Raw genomic sequence first — 15968 nt, 5'->3', positions numbered from 1 at the left:
AACAAAGTAAAACTGAATGAACAAAGCAGCAGCAGACTCACAGACTCCAAGAAGGGACTAGGGGTTACCAAGGGGAGGGGTGTGGTAGGGCCCGTGGGGAGGGAGGGAAAAGGGGACTGAGGTGTATTATGTTTAGTATATATGGTGTAGGAGGGTTTCATGGAGAAGACAGTGTAGCACAGAGAAGGCAAATAGTGACTCTGTGGCATCTTACTACACTGATGGACAGTGACTGCAATGGTGTATGGGTGGACACTTGATAATACGGGTGAATGTAGTAACCACATTGTTTTTCATGTGAAACATTCGTAAGACTGTATATCAATAATACCTTCTTAATAACAAAACATTTAAAAAATGACGACAGGAATTCCAGTGCCAGGCAGTTGAATCTAGCTAAAATTACAAGGTTGCTAGAGTTGGTCTTTGGCAGCACCTAACTTTTTAAAAATTCCCAGCTTTATTAAACCATAATTGACAAACACTGACAATGCTTTTGATATCTCCCTTCTTTCTCTGTATTTCATTTCCCATGGAATACTTTAATCTACCAAGTCAAAGTACCTTTCACAAAAATGATAAAGCAGAGAGGTTTGGATTAAGGTGGACCTTAGCAAGTGCCTTCAAATAAGTATCCATTCAAAGAGTCAGACCATCAGCTACAAAATACTACCAGAGAAGAATATATATTCAGAAACTTCAAATGCTTTGTGCAAAGTTCTTTCACTTTCATTCTATGCACAAATTGGAAATACAATCTCTCTCCCTCTCTGTATGTGTATACACATACACACACTTGTGTCTTTTTTCTAGGATATATGCTGTTGGTGGACATGATGGACGTTCCTGCCTCAAATCAGTGGAATGCTTTGATCCACACGCTAACAAATGGAGGCCGTGTGCTTCTATGTCTAATGAATGTGGACATGTTGGAGCTGCAACATACAGTGGATTGTTATATGTTGTTGGGGGTCATAATTTCTCTGCTTCTAACCAATGCACCAGCTTTTCTAACTGTGTGGAACGGTAAAATGTTTTTATTTACTTATGCACATATTTATTTGTTGTTTTTCTTTTTTCAGAAATGAAAAAGATTTTCAGGCTACCAGAAAGATTTTTAGGCTTCCAAATAAGTGATAATCCTTTCAGGGGATTAATCCTTTGTAAAATTGCACGCTTTCTCTTAGACTGAAAATATTTTGGAGAAATCCTCCTTAAGCGTTTCAGATCCATCATTAAGAAATTTATTAAAAGAATATGCTGTTTTGTTTGATAGTCAACTTTTAAAATAATAAGACAGAAGGGATGTAGGGATAAAGAAATTTTTTGCCCAGCTGTATCACACTGCCCATTCACCAGGTCAATTAAAAATAACTTTACTGCTTCAAAAATCAAATCAACCTTCAAAAGATGAAGACTTACCACCACAAAATATACAGAAAGAATTCCCAGAGAGAGGCATTATGTTCTGAACAATGACTCTGTTGTGTTAAGTATTTCATTTTCCAATGGTAACTTTTTTGAATGGGAAACACTTATTTGTGTGACATGTTTAAAATAAGTCAATCCTATGACTTTGCTGTTATACCATTCATACTCCTTTTCAAGATAGAAAAAATATGCAAATATAATACTTAAATAATATTAACTAAGACTAAATGAGAAATTTACAGTCAGTAAGGTTATCAAAATTTAGAAGACAGACTTCAGTGCGGGATGGTGTCCTCAAGGGAAATTCATGCAAGAGGTAAAATTTGTGATTTGTATGTATACAAACAAATGGAGGGAATTTCAGGGAGAGGAAAAAGCACAATCAAAACTGTGGAAATAAAGGGGAAAGCTTTGTAGGTAAGATCAGAGATTTTAGGTTGAAATGTCATTTGGAACTTCAAGTAGGACAAACCTAGAGAGACCCACACAGAGACAGTGTAAGCAAACTGTGGAACATCAAAAACAAAGAGAGTCTTGAAAACAGCACGAGAAAAACAATTTGTGACTTAGAAGAAGGGGTTGGTGCAGTATGAAGAAAACCAACTGATAGAGCCTGGAGAAAACCCAGTTCTTACGAAAACACTAAGAGATTATTCTTTTCAAATAATGAATTGCACCAAGCAAGGGAAGTCTAAGTTCCAATCCCAGGACTACTACTTACAAGTTATGGGAACTTGATGCTGTTACTTTATACCTCTAAACATCAGTTTCTTTATGTGAAAAATGGGAATAATGGTAGTATCAACCTCCTTGAGGATAAGATAATCAATGTTAGGGTACAAGACAATCAATGTTAGTGTACTTAGTACATTTCCTGGCACCCATTAAGTACTCAATAGAAGTTAGTTCATGATAGATACTGTTTTTGTTTGTATTATTTTTGTGAACAGTATTATTGTTACTACTATCATCCCCTTATTAGCATTTTCCTTCAAGAAACCTTGAGAAAATGGCTAGTGCTAAAGTATAATTTTCAGAAAGTTGTGACTTTCATACAAATATAAAATTTACATGTGTCAAGGGTTTTATGTGATTAATTAATGAAGCAAGCCCGTAAGATGCTACAACCAGTTCAGAGTCTTTGAAGAAAAGGTATATAGATAATTTAGGAATGCTGAAACAAATTGTTAATAGAGGCGAACATAGTTAATATCCTATAGGAAATAAAATGTAATCTTTGAGCATCATCATGTCTACATGGTGGACATTAATTCTGTGTCAGGCAAAATTCATTTGTATTGTTATGGACAAGAATCACAAGAAAACTCAATTTTCTGCAAGTTAAACTCCACATCTACAGAGTTGTAAAATAGCTTTGTCAATAGAAAGTCAATCAAAGGTACATATTCTGTTTAATCAAGTCCTCCACACTCCCCATTGCAATCACTGCTAGACAATTTTTCTAAGACTATTTTTTACTAAAAAATTGTTGGCCTACAGAGTACCTCGGGAGTCTCATCCAGTTATTTAAGATAATCATATAAATTAAAGGTATCTAAATCTATCACATAAACTTATGTTGGTTGGCTCAGGGATTACTATTTCTATAATGTTGATGAGAAAATTGAGGCAAAAAACTCAAGCAAATCATCCCCAGTTATTCTTCTAAGTGGAAGAAAAAGTCCAGGACTAATTCCCTTTGCTACAGCCTCTTTTTATTTCCACTAGAATACAGATACGTTTATCCAAACTAAGGAGAGACAGAAAGGCAAAAAAGAAACAAAAAGGGAGAGGCGTAAAGCTATTTTAATTTGAAAGTCATACAGTGGCTAATTATTTTTAAATAACTGCTTCTGTGTGTTGCTACAGATGGTAACCATATTGCCAGTTTTTTCCCCACAAGATTCAACATTCCCCAAAACACTTTTGTTAACCAAACAGTGTCCAGATAATATTAACAGCCAGATTTTTTTTAGCATTATTATGCACATGTATAAAAGTCTTGGGTTTGGGTGCAAGTCTTTAAGGAAATCCTGTGGGCTCTGGTTCACCACTCATACATGTGTGTACTCTGTTAGCTGAGTGAAACATCAATTAATAGTAATTGTGTTGAAGATTCAGCTTAGCTAAAGCATACAGCTATGAAATTTTCGGTTTCTGTGTTTTATTATAATATCAGAACTCAAGGTGATATGCTTTGTGACACTAAGAAGTATGTACTGGATATTGAGGTCATGTTAATTATTGCTGATTTTCGGATATTATTAAAAATATTCCTGAATGTGTGCGGCCAAGTTCAAATGGAAAGCTAGGATCAGATAATTTATAATATGATTAAAGCGATAAAAACAGAACTAAGAGAGGTATTAGAATTATAAGGAAATTCGTAGAAGGTAATACATGAAAATCTCTTTCGTAAAATAAATCTTTTTCATTGGGTTTTTCAAATAGGCCAACATAAAATCAGAGAGCATTTCCATGTATAATTATATGAGTTTTCTTTTAGTCAATCCTCTTAGATTTTAGTATTGCATATTTTGTGAATAGGCTTCAAATTTTAGGACAAAATGCCTGGAGAAGCTTTTAATTAGTATTACTAACCGTAACCATACTGCCTTTTAGTTGCTTACAGAAGAGGCTTGGGGATACGGAGTAACTTCAGATAAAAATAAATGGAAAATAATCCTAAGCTCCTGTAAAGATAAATAGGAACTCCCAGAGGGGAAAAGACAGGATAAGACTATAATCATTCTAACTACAAATAGTACGAAAACCAGGATACTACATTATATATACCAAAAGGCAATTACATTCAGATTTACTTAAATGTGAGCTCTTGTATAAATAGGATCGTGTACAACTTTGGTAAATTACGAATAAGGTAATAGAAAAACAAAAGCTCTCCAATCAGTACACTGAGGGAGAGAAGGGGCATGTTTCATAGAATGTTAAGATGCTAATATGTGAGATTTGCTCATAGAGAATCTGAGTAGAGATCAAAGAAATGCATAGTATTTTGCAAAGGAAATACGTTTTTGATATGCTTCACGTGAACTCTGGTGGCAGAAGAGAATTTCATCATGTACTGATCCTTAACATTTAGTAGACTACGTTTGATCATTATAAGGTATTTTTAACTCCTTAGATAAGTACACATTTTATTAATGTCTATATTTTTAATTTTAACATTATTGGACTTTTCTCTGTTGTCTTCCTAAACATCTTAAGGTACAATCCAAAAACTGATTCGTGGTCAGCTGTGGCGCCTCTGAGGGTTCCTCGATATGCTATTGCTATATGCCCCCTTGGAGACAGGCTCTATGTGGTTGGAGGATATGATGGACAAACTTATTTGAATACTGTTGAGTCATATGATGCCCAGAAAGATGAATGGAGAGAGGTACTCACTGAAAGTAATAAGATTGGAATGATTGGAATTAATTGGATTACCTACTTCTCTAGGGGCTATCCAGATTCTCTTAGATTTTGTAGTGCATGCTTTATGTGTGCCACAGAAAATTACTAGCTGATCTAGCCGATCATTAGCAGGATCCAATAGCACTTACATGGAAGAGGGCAGAACATTCCTTTGACTTCATGGACTCATTCTCTTCACAGGAAAGTCAATATATTCAATATTTAAGAGCCTTACTGTCTGGCTGAATTTCTATGTAGTTATTATGATTTGTGAGTCAAAGAGCAATGTCCTCATCCACAAATGTCTGCTCCTCTTTTTGGCTGTTGCCCTAAAGAAAAACAACAAAATGAAGGATGAGTATTATGAGTTGTAATTTCTCAAAGGAGAAAATTATCGGAGAGGTGAAACTTCTTCAATAGCACCTGCTCCTCAAATTCAGGTCTGCATCATTCCAAAGATAAGTACATTCTTTCCACCACACTGGACTGTGATCTGGCCTGTATTTCCCCTTAATTTTATGCAAGATGAAGGTTGGAAAAGAATAGCTAAGAACTTTTTCAACTCTAGCATGCTATATTATGTTAAAGACAGACTTCATTCAAACTGCATTTCTTTCCTTGTTTTTATTTTCTGTGTTAGGAAGCTCCTGTCAACATTGGAAGAGTGGGTGCATGTGTGGTGGTGATGAAGGTACCATAACACCATCTATATCAAAGGGAAAGTGGATACTTTCAAAAATGGAATAGGAAGAAGAGAAGAATGTTCTTTCCTTCATATAGTAATCAAAGATGAAAATTATTGTGTCGTTTTAGTATGTAGTTATAATTGCTCTCATTTGTGAAGCCAGAACAAGTTTTCAAGAATAAATTACATATAGCTGCTAAGTGTGTTAAGTGTATGTGTTGTCTGTCACACCTCATACTATAAATGGAAATCCATCCCACAGGTAGATCGTGTCCAGAGTTATGCCAGTTAGGCAAGCAGAGATTGAATACCATCTTCTTAATGGTCCAGTTGGGCTTGCTTCATTTTGATCAGGTATTGAGTAGTAGGACAGAGATGTTGCCCAGGGTTACTGCTACACAGCTGTACTTTACTTAAAATCGTGCTTGAACCACTATGGCTTAGCTGGGTTTCCAAAATCTGAGCAGATCTGAGCGGTCAGCATGGACAGCTTCAGAGACTCAAGGCACTAAAACAAACCTGCGCTTGCCTCAGTCAAGCCTTGTCGGGAAACGGAGTTACAGAGGCATGCCCCTTGCTACCTTGGCATACTGCAGATGAGCTATCAGGCAGGTTTTAACTAACAAGGATAAGAGAGTTATTAATTTCTTCTTTCAACAAGTGGCACATTTAGACACTATGCTCTGATTGGAAAGAAAATGTTACTTCTTGATTTTTCTGTAATCACTATGACCTTGCTCAGGATCCCCCACTCTGCAGCCCTCAGTTTGTATCATGACTGTCCAGACAACACCATCAGCTACTTTCCCTGTATTTCCACAGGGCATGCAGAGACTTGTAAATACCTTCTACACAACACTGAGCTGAAGAAGACTGTGGGGCACTAAACTTGGGTCGTCTCTCTGCCTGACTATGCCACCCATCAACTTGACTCGGCTGTGGTTGCTGACAGACCTGTTTTGATATGGAGGGAACACTGAATGAAAGTCTCCTCCAGGAGACACAAATGGGATACAGAACAAATACTTCTCTGATTTCAGATTTTCCCTTCAGCTCTCTAACAAGGCTCCTACCCTGCCATCTTAGCCGAGGAAAAGAGAAAAGATCATAAAACATGTTTCCTCGGCTGTCATCATTCTTTGCTCCTTCTCCTATCACAGTCATCTGAGACGGAGGCACAGGCGTTCCAGTCACCTTTGCTCTTTGTAATGGAATTCCTTTAAATCATATTCCGCTTCCTGGGGACACTAAGCCCCAACCTGAATGATGGAAGGGGTATCTCCTCTCTAGTCTGTGCAAGATACCACATGAAATTCCTATTTCACCAACCTGGCTTTCCATATGTCAAAGAAAACTTGAAAAGTTTTTTTTATGGTTCTTTTTTCTTGACAATATTTTCTCTTCAAGATTATTGCCTGCTATAGACTAGGAAAAAATCTTATTCCACATGCTGAAAATTTAATACTGACATCCTCTTCTTTTTTGTATTCCTGTTATAATCCTAATCCCCTCGTTACACACACACACACACAGCACACACAATGAGGAAAATAGGCACATCTAGAAAATTAGACTCTCCTACATGAATAAATGTTAAAAGGTTAAAAGGTAAATGCACATCAATAGTCTTCAAAAGTGTAGTATACCTGTATCATAAACACTTATGAAGGATCTACTATGCCTTAGGCCCTAATAATAAACACAAAAATGAGGGCTAAATTTATTAAATCGACCAAATCCAGGTCTATTCATTTATACTATATTCTAAGCGGTGGAGAATCAATTTGATGTCCTCTCCTCTACAAAGGCCACCTGAATTTTCCAAGTTCACATTCCATCTAAGGTCATGCAGACCCTCATACGAAAAGCCCAGTTCCCACATATAAATCAAGTATAAAAATCAAACGAGTAATCATAATTGACCTGATTGTTTATAGTTCATGATGCGTGATCAAAACCGGAAGTTTCTGTGATGACTGCCCTTGCACTGTTCACCATGTAAGAACTTATTCACTATGTAAGAACTTGTTCACCATGTTGAAAAAAATGATCAATCAATTTTTAAGGATAAAGAAAATGTTTGGAGGTAAAAAATAACCCTTGCTCCTGAACAAAATGACTTGGAGTGATTATCCCCATTTTCTGGAAGAGAAAAAACAAGACCGAAGAAGGTACAGAGACATGCCCAGGAGCTGATATCAGAGCGACATCCACGATTTCTAATTTCTTGCTTAACCCATTGTGGCTGTAACCACAGCAGCCAAGTACAAGGTGGCTTTTTTTTTAAATGAGCGTTTAAAAGGCAGGCGTCTTCTATTTTGACACATCCTGACTGTCCAAATGCTTCATTCAGCGCGAAGTATTTGCTTCACGAATGGAAATGTTTCCATCACTGCAACAAAACAAACATTTGCTTTGGGATGGCAGGGATAGCCAAACGCTGTTCACATGTTACTTGAAACAGCCTGATCTGGGAAACAACTCTACTGTCGGACACAAATCAAGGTGATTTTTGTTCCTTAAAGAAAACCCTGCCACAGAGTTCAGTGAATCAAGGCACACTCTTCAATTATTCAGCTGACTGCTATGAATGGTCAGGGTTTGGGGTTTCCTTTTACCTCTTGGATCTTAAATATACTATCAAAAGCCTCAACAAAAAAAAAAAGCCCAGTTCCATATGCTAAATTTGGTATCTGAGTGGTTAAATAATCCTGTATGGATATAACTAATTAGACCTTACCTGAATCGGTGCACACAGAGGTACCGGCAATCAGAGCAAAACCAGTCTCATTTAAAAATAGGCCTGAAAATGCAAAATCAGGACATCTTTAAGGAAAGAGACGGCAGCAAAATGGCAGCATAGGAGTTTCTATCACCCCAACCTCCATCAAATTGAACAACTATCCATGCATGAAAACACCCTCCTAAAAGCAGACTGCAAGTGAGGGATGACAGCACGTGGGTGAAGCACAGAAGTAAGAAGGACACATTGGGGAGGGAGAAAAGATCGGTTCACACTTACCGTCCCACCAAGCCCAGGCAGCCCAGTGTGGGGAGACACCTTCCTGCTGAGGCAGGGAGAGTATAGTGAGCACCCAGTGATACCACGGGCCCTACAGAGGACCCAGCCCAGCACCAGGCTGACTCCTGTGGCTCTAGACGGCTCCCTATGGGATCCTGTGAACCCAGGCCTCTCACCCAGCACTTGGGGGCTCCAGAAACCACAAGCAGCTCAGCAGCCCCAAATGGCATCCTTGGCACCAGGTGCCCAGCGAGCTACTTTAAGCCTAGACCCTGGCTCACTCTAGTGCCTGCCTACTCAGTGGCCTTGGGCAGCTCACATAGCTCCGAGCAGCTTCCAAGGAAGCACTTCTGGTGGCTGATCACATACCAATGTCCTGTTAACTTCTTCCGTTGCCAATCCCAGCAGCCTCAGGTGGATCCCATGGATCCAGGTTCCCTGAAGGCTCCCAGGAACCCAGGAATACATGTCACCCCATTGTCTACTGGCAACAATGGCCCCAAGTGGTGTCCCTGGCACAAACTTCCAGGTGGCCTCCTGTGAACCCAGTCCTAGGCTCATTCCGATGTCTGCCTACTCCAGTGTCCCACGCGGCTTCCAGGACAGGGCTCCCAGAAGACTACCACAAACCCAGGCCACGTGCTCCCTCTGGTGCCTGCCTACTCCAGTGGCCCTGGACACCTCTCATAGTTCTAGGTGGCTTCAACCACAGGGATCCCAGTGGGCCACTGGGAATCCAGGCCTCTGACAGCTCTGGAGGTCCCTGGTGGCACCAGGATCCCAGCGGGCTCCCAGGAACCCAAACATCCCCCCTCACCCTGGCACCTGCCAGCTCCAGTGATCCCAAGGTGGCTCCTGCTGCAACAGAAGGCTTCCCTGGCAGCAGGCTCCCAGTAAGTCACGGTGACTCCAGGCCCCCAGCTCCTCACAGCTCCTGCTGGCTCCAGTGGTCACAGGCAGCTCCCATGGACCCAGGCAGCTTCTGTAGCCCTAAGCTTCCAGCAGGCTCCCTCAAAGCTAAGGTCCATCCCACACTGGTGCCTGCTAGCCCCAGCAGCCTTAGGAAGGTCCTGTGGTTCCAGGCAACTGCCTCAAGTCCAGGTTCTCAGGGGGCCCCTGAAAACTCAGGCTTCCCACCCACCAGGGACTGGCCAGCTCCAGCAACCCCAGGTGGCTAGTGGCCACAGGTGATTTCACAGCTCCGGGAAGCTTCCTCAGTTCCAGGCTCTTAGAACACTTATGTGGACTGAGGCCCCCAGGCCACTCTGATACCCGAAAGCTCCCACAGTCCCAGGCTGCTATACTCATCCCCGGATCCCAGCCCACCATGGCACCAGCTGACTTCCCTGGCACCAGGTTCCTGACAGGCTCCCATGAATGCAGACTCCCAGCTCACCCCAGCACCCGCCAGCTCCTTCTGTCCCGGAGGCTCCTGTGGCCTCATTTCCCCAGATGATGCCGGTAATCCAGGCTCCAGCAAGGCACCTGTGAACACAGGTACCCAGCAGGACCCGGTCCCAGGCATTTAACCCACCCCAGCACCAGGGCACTCAAGGACTCCAGCAAGGAGGAGAGAACAGCTCTAAATCAATCGTATGAGGCCAGCATTACCCTGAATCCAAAGCCATAAAAGAACACTAAAGAAAAGAAAAATACAGGCCAACATGCCTGGTGAATATAGATGCAGAAAACATCAGAGGTCTAAAATGTGAGGCAAACATTGACAGGATTCAAGGGAGGAATACACACATCTATCAAAATAGTAGGAGACTTCAATACCTCAGCTTCATTAATGGATAGAACAACCAGACAGAAGATCAAAAAGTATGTAGAGGGCTTGTACAGCATTACAGACCAATTCGACTTAACAGATATGTACAGAACATTCCATCAACAAAAACAGAAAACATTTTTCTCAAGTGCTCATGGAATATTCTACAGAATAGACCAAATGTTAGACTATAAGACGAGTATTAATACATTTAATAAAGCTTAACATCATACAAAACATCTTTACCTAGCACAAGGAAATGAAATTAAAAATCAATGACATAAAGAAAAGTGGAAGTTTCACAAATACATGGAAATTAAACGATATACTGTTTAACTATTAATGGGTTAAAGAAGAAATCAAAAATGAAATTAGAAAACATATTGGAATAAATGAAAATGAAAGCACCACATATCAGAACGTACAGGATGGAGAGAAAGTAGTGCTAAGGGAAAATCAAAAGCTGCCAATACTTTCATTAAAAAAGAGGGAAAGATCTCAAATAAACAACCTAACTTTATGCTAGGAAAAGAAGAACAAACTGAACCCAAAGTCAGCAAGAAGAAGGAAATAATACAGGTTCAAACAGAGATGTACAAAATAGAGCATTGTAAAACAATACAGAACATCAAATAAACCAGGAATTCATTTCTCACAAAGATCAACAGAATCAATAGAGCTTTAGCGAGACTGATTAAGAAAAGAGAGAGATTCAAATTATTAAAATCAGAAATGAAAATCAGAAAATTATTACTGGTTTTAGAGAAAGAAAAAGGATTATAAGAATATACTATGAATAATTACATACAACAAATTGTATCAACTAGATAAAATGAACAAATTACTGTAAATACACAACCTACAAATATCGAGTCATGAAAAAATAGAAACTATGTACAGGCCTATATTTAGAAAGGAGATTAAAAAAGAAATTAAAAATCTACCAACAAGAAAAATCCAGGATCTGGCAGCTGAATTGGTAAATTCTACCAAACATTTAAGAAAAAGTAACATTTATCTTGAAACTTTTCCAAAAAATTAAAAAGGAGGTAACATTTTCAAACTTATAAGGCCTGCATTACCCAGATACCAAAACCAGAAAAAGGGCACTGCCAAGAAAATTATGAATATTAATGAATATTAATGCAGAAATAGTCTAAAAATAGTAGAAAACTGAATTGAGCAGCATATTAAAAAGATCATACACCATGACCAATTAGGATTTAGTCCTGGAAGACAAGGATGGTCTAACATACAAAAATCAAGGTAATATACCACATTAACAGAATGAAGACAAAAACACATGATCGGATCATCTCAGTGCATACCGAAAAACCATTTGTCAAAACTCCACATCCTTTCATGATAAAAACAATTCAACAAACTAAGGATAGGCTGGAACTACTTCAACACAGGCCATGTATGAATAACTCACAGCAGCATCACACTCTGTGGTGAATGACTGAGAGCTTTTCCCCTAAGTTCAGGAATAAGACAAGGGTGTCCACTTCCCCACATCTATTCGGCAATTAACTTCAGCTTTTTGAAAGCTCTACACAGAGCAATTAGGCATGAGAAATTAATAAAAGAAATCCAAATTTCAGAGGAAGAAGTATAATGTTCTCTATTCACAGATGATATAACCTTATATGCAGAAAACCCTAAAGATCACACACAGAAATGCTAGAACTAATAAACAAATTCAGCAAAGTTGCAGAATACAAAATCAATGTATTTAATTCAGTTAGGCTGACATACACTATCAATTAATAACCCGAATTGGATGATTTAGCTCCATTTACAGTAAAACAATAAAATACTTGGGAATAAACTTAACGAAGGGGGCAAAAAAATTGTACATTTGAAACTATAAAATGTTTGTGGAAATAAATTAAGGAAGTCATAAACAAATTGAAAGGCATCCCATATCCATGGGTTGGGAGATTTAGCATTGTGAAGAAACGCTACTACGTAATGCATTCTACAGATTCAATGAAATTCTCATCAAAATCACGAAGACATTTTTTGCAGAAATAGAACATCCCATCATGAAATTCATATGGAATCTCAAAGGACCCAGAATATATAAAACAATTCAGCAATTCCATTTCTGGATATTTATCCAAAGAAAAGGAAAACACCAATTCAAAGAGCTGTATGCAACCCTATGTTCACTGCAACATTATTTAGAACAGGAAAGATACAGAAGCATCTTAAATCTTCATCAATATATGAAGGGATAAAGAAGAATTGGTTGCAGCGAGGGAGAAAAAGATGGTGGAATAGAAAGGTAAGGTGGAAACCTCCTCCCAAATACACATAAAAGAAGAAAATACAGCAAAGACAATTAAACCTGAAAATGACCTGAGGACTGCAGAACAGACCACCTACACCTGGGGAAGGAGACAAGACCACACAGAAAAGGGTAAAGTGGCAGAGCCATGACTAAGCTGGACCCAAGCCCTATCCCCAACATAGCGCACAGGCGGCAGGAAGAGGAACAGAGCAGGAAGGGGATAGGGGCCCAGAAACGCTGCACACCTGGCCCTGGAGATCTGCCCTGGGAACACGAGTACACATTACTTTGGGTTCTGGTGATTAGCAGGGCTGGACACCAGGGACAGCCAAAACACTCTGGGAGACTGAGACTCCAGCCACTCGTGGAGGACAGGCACTCTCTGCCGGTCCTGAGACCCGAAGCAGAGGCAGCAGTTTGGAAGACTTGTCAGCAGTGGGAGGGGTGCCAGAGGGGTGACTGTTGGATGGAATACTCTCATCAGGAGAAAGGACAGGTGGACAATACCTCCCCAGCCCTCCCTCTGCCCAACAGGTAAGGAACTCTTGGGAGCCCAAGACACTCCATCCCCCTCACTGGCACCATAGCCCTGAGGCTCCTCCCGGAATGAACTGTCAGTGATCCAACCCACTCAGCCCAGCAGCAGCACCAGAATTTGCTGCCTGGCAGGCAGAGGGAGACTGTCCCAGCTTCCCTGCCCCATTTCAGCCCAAACAGGGAGTTGCCTGCAGAAGCCAGCTCCAAGCACTCCTTCCTCTGTGCGGGTGTCCCAGCCTGGTGCTGCATGTCCTGCCCTTCCCCAGAGGCTCACATTGGCCTGCCAACCCCATTAACCCTGAAGCTCTGCCATAGTGGCAGGGCAGGAAGAGGGCACACAACCCACAGCAATCCCAGTAAAGGCTTCCGCTTGGATCACAAAGGCAGCTGAGGCAAACTGCCAGTGCTGCAGAAAGAAAGGTGGCCCCACCCACTGTACACCAACATCAGCTGGGGCTCCAGAAAAATAGAACCAGGCACTGGAGAGTAAAGAGTCTTGAGCCTCTGTGTACCACAGGGTACCTCCTTCATAAAGCTGTCACTCTATAGGGCAAGAAGCATAGCAGATTCATGTAATACAAAGGAAGAAACACAGAAACACTGACTCAATGAGGAGGCAGAGGAATATGTTCCAAACAAAACTACAGGACAAGACACCCGAAAGAGGGCTAACTGAAATGGAAATCACTACCCTTCTTGATGAAGATTTCAAAGTAAAAGTCATAAACATGCTCATTGATTTAAGAAAAAAATTCAAGATCTCAGGGAGGACTTCTGCAAAGAGATAGAATAGCTACTCAGAGCTGAAGAATACAGAAACTGAAATGAAACATACAATGGAGGGACTTAAGTGTAGATTACTACAAGTAGAGAAGACAGTCAGTGAGATGGAAATTAGAGAACAGGAGCACAACCAAACTGAGGAACAGAGGGGAAAACAGATCCCTAGGAATGAAAGAATGATAAGAGATGTGTAACCAATACAAATGAAACAATATTCACATAACGGGGATATCAGAAGGAGAAGAGAAAGACAAAGGAACAGAAAGTCTCTTTGAGGAAATAATTTTTGAAAAATTGCCCAATCTAGGGAAAGAAAAAGACAATCACATCATGGAAGTACAAAGAGTGCCTAAAAAAAGGAACCCCAGCAAGACAACACCAAGACATATAATAATTAAAATGGCAAGACCAAGAATAAGGGGGAGAGTATTGAAAGCAGCCAGAGAGAGAAAAAAAGATTACTCATAAAGGAAACCCCAGGAGGCTATCATCAGACTTGTGAACAGAAACTCTACATGCCAGAAGGGAGTGACATGAAATATTTAATGTACGGAGACAGAATAAGAGAGGAGCTATAAAAACAACAAAGTGGCAACAAGTACATACCTATCAATAATTACCTTACATGTAAATGGACTGAATGTACCAGTCAAAAGACAGAGTGGCAGAATGGATAAAGAAACAAGACCCATCTATATGCTGCATATAAGATGCTCATTTCAGACCCAAAGACTTACACAGACTAAAAGTGAAGGGATGGAAAAAGATATTCCATGCAAATAAGAGGTGTGAAAAAGCAGGAGTGGCAGTACTTAGACAAAATAGATTTCAACAAAAAGGAAGTAACAAGAGACAAAGAGGACATTACATAATGATAAAGGTGTTAGTCCAACATGGGGGCTATAACCATCATAAAAGTCTATGCAACCAGCATAGGAGCTCCTAAACATGTAAAACAATAACAGAATTAAAGGGGGAGATAGACCACAACATATTCATTTTAGGAGACTTTAACACACCACTCACATCAGTAGACATATCAACCAGAGAGAAAATAAACAAGGGAACACAGGCACTGAACAATAAATTGAATCAGATGGACTTAACATGTACCTAAAAAACACTCCACCTAAGAGCAGCAGGATACACATTTTTCTCAAGTGTGCATGCAATGTTCTGCAGGATAAATCACATACTAGGCCACAAAAGAGCCTCAATAAACTAAAAAAGATTGAAGTAGTATCAAGCAGTTTCTCAGACAACAGTGGTGCGAAACAAGAAATAAATTACACATAGAAAATAAAAAGTCCTACAAACACATGGAGGCTAAACAACATACCTCTAAATAATCATTGGCTCAATGAACAAATTAAAACAGAAATCAAGCAATACATGGAGACAAATGAAGACAAGCGTTCAACAAGACTGAAGTCTGTGGGATGCTGTGGAGGCAGTTCTAAGAAGGAAGTACATAGCAATAGAGGCTTACCTCCATAAACAAGAACATTCCCAAATAAAGAGTCTAAGCACACAATTAAAGAAACTGGAAAGAGAGGAACAAATGAAACCTAAAGTTAGTAGAAGGAGGGACAAAATAAGGTTAAGAGCAGAAATAAATAAAATAGAGAAGAATAAAACAATAGAAAAATTCACCGCAGCCCATATCAAACTAAAAGCCTTCTGTACAGCAAAGAACAACACAAGTTGAACAAAAATGCATACTACAGAATGGGAGAATATATTCATAAATGACATATCCGATAAGGGGTTGACATACAAGTGTGGAAGCACTAGCCTAGCAGTAGGCCAAGTACATCATCAAGTAGTTTAGGGTCAGGTGAGGATTCTGGCCATAGGAACTTCCATTTTTCCCTGCACTAGGGATATTGTAATGAACAAAACATACTCAGTTCTTTCCCTCAGGAGACTCAGATCTTAAAGAGGAAGACAAATATTAAAAGGAGGCAGGGAAATATTAAGATATTAATAGGAGGCAGAGAAAAATGCAGTCTTAATCAGTATCACA

At 39.8% G+C, this 15968-nt stretch overlaps 1 protein-coding gene across 1 annotated transcript in view; it reads left to right on the top strand.

Annotated features, from left to right (window-relative positions):
* The window catches only part of LOC130682053 (kelch-like protein 4), an 86445-nt gene extending 80724 nt beyond the window's left edge, over positions 1–5721 (top strand). The window contains exons 9-11 of the mRNA XM_057496187.1: positions 814–1026; positions 4660–4831; positions 5489–5721. Of these exons, the coding sequence (XP_057352170.1) occupies positions 814–1026; positions 4660–4831; positions 5489–5548 (445 nt within the window). The 3' untranslated portion in view covers positions 5549–5721. The remainder of the gene's footprint in view (positions 1–813; positions 1027–4659; positions 4832–5488) is intronic.
* The last annotated feature ends 10247 nt before the right edge of the window (positions 5722–15968 follow it).

The sequence above is a fragment of the Manis pentadactyla genome, chromosome X (genome assembly GCF_030020395.1).
Source record: "Manis pentadactyla isolate mManPen7 chromosome X, mManPen7.hap1, whole genome shotgun sequence".
NCBI lineage: Eukaryota > Metazoa > Chordata > Mammalia > Pholidota > Manidae > Manis > Manis pentadactyla.
Note: the sequence above shows the minus strand (reverse complement) of the source record. Positions and strands in the feature narration are given on the sequence as shown.